We start from the raw sequence: 10360 nt of genomic DNA, 5'->3' as shown, positions 1-10360 counted from the left end.
CTTGATAGGCTAACTTACTCACTTACCCCAAGAATAAACAAAGGGTGTGTTCGATTGAGAAACTTGGGGGTGCGTTCGATTGGAAATCCGTTTTCAAACTCGCGATCTTTCTGATTTTCATTGGAACACAAAATCCTAAAAGTGATTTATTTGCGGATTTTATTAATTAATTGTGCTTTGGATTTTGTGTTCAATTGCAATGCTGAAAGATCCGAGTCTTAAGTTCTACATGCAGATTTTCGAAGCGAACGCATCCGCAAAGTACAAGCGAGACAGAAAATATCAGTTTGTCGTTTTTGCCCCATTCGTGGGATTTGGTCTGCTGTGCTTAGCCTACATGGGGCACCCATAATATTGCTTCCACAAAAAGATTAATCATGAACACAACAATTTCTTGGACCATGCAATCAAGTTCTCCCCATTTCAACAGGATGTAATAGGAATTAATAGCAGCGCCAAGCACTTCAGCAAAAAGGTTGGTTCAAAATATTTAGCTCTTATTAGTTAGCAATTATTGCATGAGGCTGAGTAGGATGTGAAGAATTCTGCAGGTCGAGGAGGGTGTTATCCACCAAGGCCGAAGGCCGAGGTGGATAACATCCTCCGAGATCTGCGTCATTTTGACGTCATCGGTTCAATAATCTGCAGCGGGCTGCACTTTTGACGTCATTGATTCAATATGACGAAGTTTCTTTCCAAATTTGGTGAACAGCAGCTGGTTATGGTGAATTATGCGTGTGGTTTTAACCAATCAGAAACGGGAAATATTTTGAATGAATAATACCCTTTACCCTTGGAAAAGCACTGCCGCGAGCAGCCTTGTCTAGACTCTTATCGACAGCGGCACATTAGCCAATGACAGTTCAAGATTATAAGCAATAGGCCTTTTTCGATGTATTAAAATTCAGCTTGAAAGAGGGGTTTAGAGGACAATATAGTAAACCAAGCGTAGACGTAATTGCAACTCGTTTTTATTGTAGAGCGTTAATGTGTAATCGCTTATCTATACACAGGTAATATGAAAATCACTAAATTAATCAATCAACTGTCACTGTACAAACAAAACGAAAGAATCTCAAGTTCCATATGTACTTTGAACGTGTCCTTTATACGCACGTAAACGTTTTCTGCAGACAAGGACAAAGGGAAGTGGATGATGTGTAAATTTCTTTTTACATTCATTCATTATATTCGGTGTTTACTTCATTATATTCTGTGGGTAAATCATTATACTCGGTACATACTTCATTATATTCGGTTGTCATGTTATTATCTTCGGTGCTCTTTTCGCTATGATCGTCACCAGGCTCCTAACAAACATTACTGGAGGTAAATTTGAAAATGGCGGAAAAGACTGCAATTATGACCTCGAACTCCATTTCTCAAACTCAAGTAATCTGACGGAGGTATTTGAAAAGGAGAAAATTACACCTGATGTAGTTCCACCGTTACCTGCCAGCGAAATGAAGCGGCTGTGTGTAAATACCATGGAGTTATATCTCCGGAAAAATTCAACATCAGAATTTAACATTCAAGTTTCAGATTTGCCTTGATTTTCACATTCGACATCGAACATTGAATCTTGACTTCGAGGTTTTGAATAATAATTGACATCGAAGTGGAAAATTCGGCATTTCACATTCGACTTTCTAGTTCAAGACAAAGATAGCGGACTTCACGAATTTGACGAATCCTTCGAATCACTCAGCTCCTAGGATATTTTCTGGGAATCGGGCGCCCATCATTTAAAATAAGAGGGGACCATTTATCTTTGCGTATGCAGCTTGCGGAGTCTTTCGAAGCGGCTAGATTTCCAGCTCATGGTTGACACCTACAAGCCAGATATTATAAATGCTAGTGACACCCATATCGATAATTTGATTCTCTCATCGGAAATCCTTGGTGGAAATTATACGATTTTTCGGAAAGACCGAAATCTTAATGGTGGGGTTGTCATAACAGCTGTTTCAAACAGTCACGAAAGTAACCTGGACCCAAACTGCGAGGCAATTTAGACGAAAGTACACGTTATTGGAAATAAACCACTCTACATCGGATCCCTTTGAGGAGCACCAGACTGTGCTGTTGAACTTCAGGTGTCCTCGGGTACGATGAATGTGGACACTTGCTAAAACCTAGCCCCGCCCACGGTACAGAGGTTAATGTTACTGCAGTTTTTTTTTACCTTGCGTGACATTGAGTTCGCAACGGACGGGGACAATTAAGGTTTAAGGCCCGGATGAACATGTCAGCTTTCGTTTGTATTTACAATATTTTTTGCGCTCTGTCGAAAGAACGTATATTACGGTTTGCGGGTTTACGGACATTGAGACATCACGGATAAGGTTTCAATGTTTGTAAGGTTATCGCAGTAAGTGTCGTTTTGTTTTCTTTGTGATTTCATGATTTAGTGTGCGTCTCGTAATTCCAGTTTTAATTTGTATTTTAGTTTTTCGTTACCGCTTCACCTGTTACTTGGATTTACGTTGTTTTACGGCTATACGCATGGTTAAAGTTAAAGGGGCTAGGTCACGCTGTTTTAGGTAATTTTGTTTAAAATTGTTAGTTATGAGCTCTAAACGTCAAATTGGCAAAGCACGAGTCTTTCATTTGCAAAATCACGGCCACATAACAATTGAGAATGATTTTCCAGCTGTTTAAATGACATTTTGATATAAACTGATATAAATTTGAAAAAAGGTGGGCCGACGTTTTTCAAATTTACCCAAATGCAATCCACTTCAATCCTCCCCAGTTTCGTCCATCCTTGTCCCTTCTTAGCTTTCCTGTGTTTTGTTTGAGTTCTTCTATAGTTTTGAGCCGTTATTTTGTTATTTCAGTTAATTCTATGACCATTGATTAATGCTGAAATTGCCTAAAATTGCGTGACCTAGCCCCTTTAAGTCCAGGGAGACCGGAAAATGCGCGTGAACGGAGTCTGTGTAATGGAATAAATGCTTATTAATTATCGTCCAGTGAGTTTTGCAGTAAGCTATTTAGCGGTGGTGTTACGGATTTCCTGTACTTACAGTTAATACCAAGCCGCTTGATATTATAAACGAGCACTCTATGTTTCAGCACGTTTAAACAACCTACACGCAAAGGGAACATTCTTGATTTAGTATTCACAACCAACCAGAACCTAGTAAAGAATGTCCAGGTAGTTGGGGGTACGAGTGATCACGGTGCAGGTGTTGTGGATATTACTCTGAAACTGTCCATTAACAGAAAACAACTGAGGACAGTTTTCTTGTCCCTTTTTGAAAAAAAGGGCGACATAGCATCGGCTAGAAATGACTTGTGCCCTGTGAAATCATGGAACACATCATCTTCCACGAAATCATGACCCACCTTGAATTAAATCTAGTGTTAGTTAAATACCAACATGGCTTTCGAAAAAAATTGTCATGTGAAACTCAGATAATCTCCACAGAAGAAGAAATAGCTCGCTCCCTTGATAAAGGTGAGCAAACTGACTTAATAATCATGGATTTTTCAAAAACTTTCGATTCGGTTCCGAACCAGCGTCTCTTGATGAAACTGTTACTGTGGCATACGTGGTGCCCTTAACACCTGGCTAACAACACAATGGCTTACGTGTCGAAGCCAGTCAGTCGTCGTTGAGGGGTACACCTCCCCGAAAGTTCCAGTTCTATCATGGGTCCCCCAAAGAACAGTCCTCGGTCCCCTCTTGTTTCTCTTATATATTAATGACCTAGGAGAAAATTGTACCTTAAGGATACATTTGTTCGCCGATGATACTCTCATTTACCGCACTATCGAGTCTTACCATGATGCCGGCAAACTGCAGCTGATCTAACAGCACTTCAAGAATGGGCCCAGGAATGGCAAATGAAATTTAACCCCAGTAAGTGCCACGTCCTAAGAATATCGAGGAAGCGGAATCCCTTTGACTCTAACTACATCCTTACGGGAAAAGTGTTGGATCGGGACCATCAACGAAGGTCGTTCCGAATATTCCGGTCCGACCAAACCGAACCGAAATGAACCGTTCGATTTGACTTCCACCCGAAATTTTTTGGCTTTACGCTGAGTATGCGATTACTCTCTCATCAGGGTCTTTTGTTTTGCCGCTAAACGTGGCCAGTTTGTTGTTATCTGTGCTCGAGGGGGTCTTGGACTCGTGTGTTCTAGCAGTATCTTTGCCTCTATCTCGCTTGAAAATTTCCCTTACCTTACGGTAAGAAAATGGAAACTTTCTCGATAGTGCCTCCCCCCATCAAACATAACGCCAGGTTTCCCTGGGGTAACTACGGGTAAATCACTGCAAAATTTAATACGGTGAACCCAATGACGGTTACATGGTTCCCACCCACCTTTGGAGGCGGTCAACAGGCCCCACTAGTAGGACCCTAACGTTTTTGTCCATCTGACAAAATAGTTGTTTCCATTTTCAGGTAGCAACCTCGTTCATTGACGAAAAACTTATATATTATGCGAACGCGCCGTGCTTCCGGTAGGTTTTGTGAAACCAGTTAAATACGGTTGTTTGCCGGTGGTAGTTCAAAAACCATAGAAGCATCATGAAGTTAGTTGAGGCATGTGTGACTGAGTAATTGTTTCTTCTTGAAAAACACAAGCTACAAAAAAATCCATTGACGCTTGGAATTGTTTGTTTTTTAATCATTTTTATCCCATCCTTGTTTGTAACTAAATTTTCCATGTAACAGTCTTCTCAAAGAAGCATGCATGTTTCATTTACCCTAAATGCATAGATTCAATGTTTTAATTACAAAGAAGTTTGAAAGTGCCCAGCAACAACCTCGTTCCCAGGCACCAAGAGAAGGAAAAGGTTACCTCCGGCAAATGTGGATAGATACACAGAACAACAGGACCTACAGTGTAATTCACTGGTTCTTGACACGTTAAGTCAACAACATTAAACAGAAGTACGTTTAAAGCGGATTTAAGCGGATTTAAGCCGAGTCTCACAATAAGTGCAAACCGAGAAATAAAGCAATCAAAAATAACCGCCTGTAATTTTTTTTAAGATTCGCCCTACGGACTCATGCAATTTTATTGGTCTTTGACAAAAAATACTCGTGCTTATTTATTTCAATGCACTCGTAATAATGAAATTACCTATACTAAACGTTTGGCGCCAAGCCTTCCTTTGAAAAAGAGTCAAAAAGGCACTCACAACTAGGCCATTACATGCCAAATGCTCAAAACGCGAGGGAAAATGCCCGTCAACATTTCGCACTTGCTTTGGTTTAAACTCTCATTGGAGAAAACAAGGAGTGATACGTTTAAGCTGGTCACGACGATTATCAATAGTAATCGATGCATATCCGCTCTTAATACAATTTCAATCAAGACTGTATTTACTGCAAATGAATACACAAACTCATTTGACCGGAATACTTGTGTACAGCCACTACAGTTTTCGTTAGTAGAAAATTATTATTTGGTTACTAAAATAAATCTAATGCCTATGCAATTGCTTTAGCTTCAGGTAGGAATCCTTCCCAGAACTTGATTAACTGTTGAAAAAAAAAAAAACACGCGAAGTTAAGTTCTCGCAATCTGCTGAATGGCGAGGGCAGTTTAGAAACGTTCTTTATCAAAAGAAAAGCTGAATGTAAATATTCTACAGAAATACAGAGTATGTTGTCACCTGGTGAGATGCCTTCAACGTTCGTAGTTTTGTTTTAAGCCTCATCTGAAGTATTTTTATAGTGTTCTGTTGACACGGATCTCCGACAAAAAACTTATTTCTACTCCGATAAGTGAAAAATGACCTTATTTAGTCTTTCCAGTAAACAAGCAATGTATCAAGTTTGAATTAAATTGAAATAATAAGACATCCATCAGATCACATCTGCATTAAGTTGTTTGTTTTGGACGATTTAGCAGTTCTACAGATATCGCAAATGTCAACGAGCCATTTACTTGCTGCTTTTTGTGATACATTTAAGTGTGTCTGACCCTTTTGCTAGAAAACCCAATCCTCTAAAAAAATAACGAACCTGTTGCTGACTTTCCATCATGGCTTCCAAATACTTGATCATTCCTTCCCGGAAATCTTTTACTCGGCTTTTCTGTTAAGTACAAAAAAAGGGTTTTTTTGTTGAGTTGAAGATCACTCGACGGTAAGGAGCTTTATTTAAGTGTCTAATCGTTCTGGCGCTGGAGCACTAATTGGGTACACTGTAAACTGAAATAAACAAATTAACTCAAATCAAATCAAATCATGTTGTTTTTTGGGGAGAGGGGAAAACCGGAGTACCGAGAGAAAAACCCGGACTCGAACCCGGGCCACAATGGTACTAAACTAATCAGCGACGAAAGAGAAAAGGGGGCAAAAATAAATAAAAACGTAATTAAATTATTTACAGCATATAGCAATTGCAATAGGCCATTTCAGGAACGTGAGAGGACTGGGACGAGTTTCTCATACTTGCCTGGATTGAAAATCTAAACTCTTCAACTGAAATGTTACCAAATGAAAAGCTATCCAGCCAAGTTTGAGAGTTTTCTACGGAAAATTGGCCAAATGGGAGACTTGCAAAAGTTGCAAAATCGCATACAAACCCTTATAATTTTGTGGCCTGTCTACCCATTCCATACACACTCTCTATTTTAGGTGATATTTGAAGATATATTATTTCACCATTTTCCTCCTCTAAATACATCTATTCTTGGTAAAGACTCTCAAACTTGGTTGATCTTTCATTTGAATGTCTTAGTTTTTTAAACAAACGGAAAACAACCAAACTCGTCCCAGTCCTCTCACGTTTCTGAAATGGCCTATTGCGTTGCAATATTGCGTTGCAATATTGCCTTATGGTTGGCAAAGCATTCGCTTGGAAGGCAGAAACAGACTCAGCATTAACAGCAGCCATTGAAAGACCATTCCAAAGGGGGATGACAACAGGAAAAAAAAAGAGAACTTTTATGCATTAGTGCTGGCAAAGACATGTCTGAACTTATGAGGGTGGTTGGAGCGAATGCTTTTATGAGCTAAGGTGACAGATGCTGGAAATGTTAAGTGAGTCTGATTGTGCACGGCTTTATGCGTCATGGTAACGGCACTTAGCTACTGACGGACTGCGAGAGTGACTGTCCCAGCCAAGCGAATGCTGCACAGAAATTGAACTGGAAAACTGTGAATAATCGGAGCTGGAAAATCTGAAAGCGCAACGTTGGACAGCCTTCAATCTATTTTTGTGTTGTTTTTCAAACGGATTCCAAGCGGCTGATGCGTATTCTACATGGGGTCTTACGAGAGAGTTGTAAGCTTGAGTCTTAAAGGGGCTAGGTCATGCTATTTTAGGTAATTTTGTATAATTTTGTTAATTATGAGCTCTAAACGTCAAATTGGCAGAGCACGAGTCTTTCATTTGGAAAATCACGGCCACAGAACAACTGAGAATGATTTTCCAGCTTTCTAAATGACATTTTGATATAGACTGATATAAATTTGAAAAAAGGTGGGCCGACGTTTTTCTAATTTACCCAAATTCAATCCATTTCAATCCTCTCCAGTTTTGTCCATCCATGTCCCTTCTTGGCTTCCCTGTGTTTTGTAAGAGTTCTTCCATAGTTTTGAACAGTTATTTTGATATTTTAGTTAATTCTATGACCATTCGATCAGTGCTGAAATTGCCTAAAATTGCGTGACCTGGCCTCTTTAACATATTGGCTGCTTCCAGAAAAATTCCTACGTAGTAGAGCCACTATCTTCTTGTCTTGTGTTTAACTAATTTTACATGGGAGTCCCATTCTAGGTTATCTTGTATAAAAAACAACCAAAGGTATTTATGACGCGAAATTGATTCAGGTGGGCTATTACAAAGCCTGCAACTAGCTGGAGACTTGGTAATTGACATTATATTACATTAAGTTAAATTAAAATTAATTTAACCCGCGCTGTCTCAATGATTGATTGCAAACAAAACAAAATCGTTTACTGGAGAAGCACTTTATGAAGTTTGAAGGCCTCGGAAATGGTTCCCATGTTAATTCAAGGCACGAATGAACCGTGTCCACGGGAACAGTAAGTTATCTAATTCTCTATCCTTACCTCAAACCTTGAAATTTCCTTCTGAATCATTTTGGAAATCTTCCCGAAGTCTTCTTCACCTTTCTCGACTTTATGTTCCCACTAGGAAAACATCAAAAAGAAAAAGAAAAAAATTATTTCACCTCATTCGCAGTCGTCTGGCGTTAGACTGAGTAAAATCTATTAAATGTCACTCCAAGGGGTCAATGGGCTGAGAATACCAGGAAAAAGGAGATCAGTTAAACTTCACGCCATGGTAAAGAATCACTTGCTCAAATTTCTGAATTGCTCCAGTTAAGTGAGAGGAACACTTTTATCTTTCGTCTACAATTCGCACTTCAAATGTACATTTCTTTCATTTATCAGTCCTTTCACGGTAACACATGAGCCCAACAAAGTGACCTGCTCCCAACTGTGTCGCTTCATACTACGAAAACCACCGATCTGTGGAGTGGGACCGAATTATTGAGTAACTGCCCTGCCCACTTCAGTTAAACATTTTGATGAAATTCATTTCCCACGATGTGAGCAGTAGGAAGCCTTCGCCGTCAAGGTGTACAAGAACTACCACAACAATTGGAAAGATAAGAAAGATGAGTCCCGGGGGAAAATGGATAAAATTGTTCTTGTCCAGCGAAGAGGTTGAAAATGCAACCATGGACTCGCTGTTACTTCGAGTGCACGAAAGGTTCCCTGGCCTGAAATGTAGCGTCGAACACAACACCTCTCAAGAATTTGAGCTATTTACAAGAGAGAGTGAGTGGGGCAGTGACTCAGTAATTCAGGCCCATTTCACAGATCGGTGGTTTTCGTAGTAGCTCAGTTGGAAAAGCATTGCACCGGCATCACTCTCCATTACAGCCGCCTGAATTTTTCAAGCGCCTTTTAACTGACAATTGCTCAAATTGTCGAGTCACAGGCGAGGATTTCATTTCTCTTCCGTCTATAATCTGCACTTCAAATGTTACATTTTTTCAATCATGTGTTTATTTATTCCCCATGCATGATTTGTAATTAAAAAATAAAGCGCCAGTTCGCACCGCCTAAAGCTACGATGGTATATTAACTGACGCGCTACACGTAAGTACAGTTCACGCCTGAACTGTATTCGGGCCTCTTTTCCATAACTTGCTTCAAAACCTGAAGCGATAATTTTTAGCTCAGAATAACTTGGACTGCCTTCATGCAACTGCGGGTCGCAATCATGCATGTCTGCCATCTAAAAACGAGAAGCAGGAATGGTTTACTTTTTCATAAAATTTGTTCTCAACTTCCATGGCTTTTCAGGGCCAGAAATGCAAAGCTTGGGTAAGGAATCCTGACGACAGTAAAATTCAAAGATGTCCATGTAGCACTTAGGAACTGGTGAATCACTGAAACTTAATGAGACGCAAACAATTACGGCTTACAGATTTGATTAAGGTTACCACATTTCTCAACGAGAATGGTCTTTCTTATCATCTTTGCAGTTGAATTTCGCGCACTCTGCCAAACTCGGTTTCCAACCAAAGGACTTACCTCTTTGACCTCCTCCTGTGCTTGTGGCAGCTTCTCGTTTTTAGACGCCAGTTCCAATTTGCCCACAGCTTCTCGTTTCTTGTTCAACATCTGCACGGCATGTTGCCAGGTGCTGTATGACCGAACACGCTCCTGAAAGCATGCCTGCAAAGAAACAGTTGCTGCCCGGTCACTGAAAACCCATTACAGTTTTTGTACATGTACTCACTGGGATCATGCCTTACTGTTTACATGTTTTCTAAAAATAACAAATTCCCTCAGCAATTTGTTAAACCGCAAGGTCGCATTCTACCAAAGTTTGCTTTAAAGACTGCAGCAATTTGACAACCATTTTTTCGATCGGTTACTATAGTACACACGTGTTTTATTGAACGAAACACGCAGGAACATTAAATTCCAATGACCTAGGGTCTGGAACTGTCGTCCTGCCTCTATTGCCAATTTGTCAAGCTTTCCTATGTTTAAGAACAAAGTGCTAGAGTTTTTATTAAAATAGTTTCTGAGATAGTTCCTGCCGCACTCCTTCGCAGCCCTTATTTTGTTTAATATTGTGATGTTGAGGTGGCCTCTCCTATAAGCCTGGTGGTTTCCAGAGGTCTCCTCGCCTAACAACCTGCTGTATGCTTTTTTAAAAATTTGTTATACACATAAAGGCAAAGAAATGATGATGATGATGATGATGATTGGACACATGAAAGGCAAACTCACCTTAACTGCCTGAATCAAGCCAATATAATCCTTCAAAAGTTCAGCGACTATGTAAAAATCGGAATCAGCCTGGAAGAAAAGAAGCGACGAACTAAAACTCGGCAACAC

At 39.9% G+C, this 10360-nt stretch overlaps 1 protein-coding gene across 1 annotated transcript in view; it reads right to left on the bottom strand.

Moving 5' to 3' along the window:
• Window positions 1-4612: 4612 nt before the first annotated feature.
• Window positions 4613-10360, bottom strand: part of LOC137992980 (sorting nexin-2-like) — a 20898-nt gene continuing 15150 nt past the window's right edge. Inside the window, exons 11-15 of the mRNA XM_068838615.1 lie at window positions 10253-10321; window positions 9545-9688; window positions 8048-8128; window positions 5991-6062; window positions 4613-5504 (exon numbers count right to left, since the gene is read on the bottom strand). Coding sequence (XP_068694716.1) covers window positions 5454-5504; window positions 5991-6062; window positions 8048-8128; window positions 9545-9688; window positions 10253-10321 — 417 coding nt within the window. The 3' untranslated portion in view covers window positions 4613-5453. The remainder of the gene's footprint in view (window positions 5505-5990; window positions 6063-8047; window positions 8129-9544; window positions 9689-10252; window positions 10322-10360) is intronic.

Source organism: Montipora foliosa, chromosome 2 (genome assembly GCF_036669935.1).
Source record: "Montipora foliosa isolate CH-2021 chromosome 2, ASM3666993v2, whole genome shotgun sequence".
NCBI lineage: Eukaryota > Metazoa > Cnidaria > Anthozoa > Scleractinia > Acroporidae > Montipora > Montipora foliosa.
Note: the sequence above shows the minus strand (reverse complement) of the source record. Positions and strands in the feature narration are given on the sequence as shown.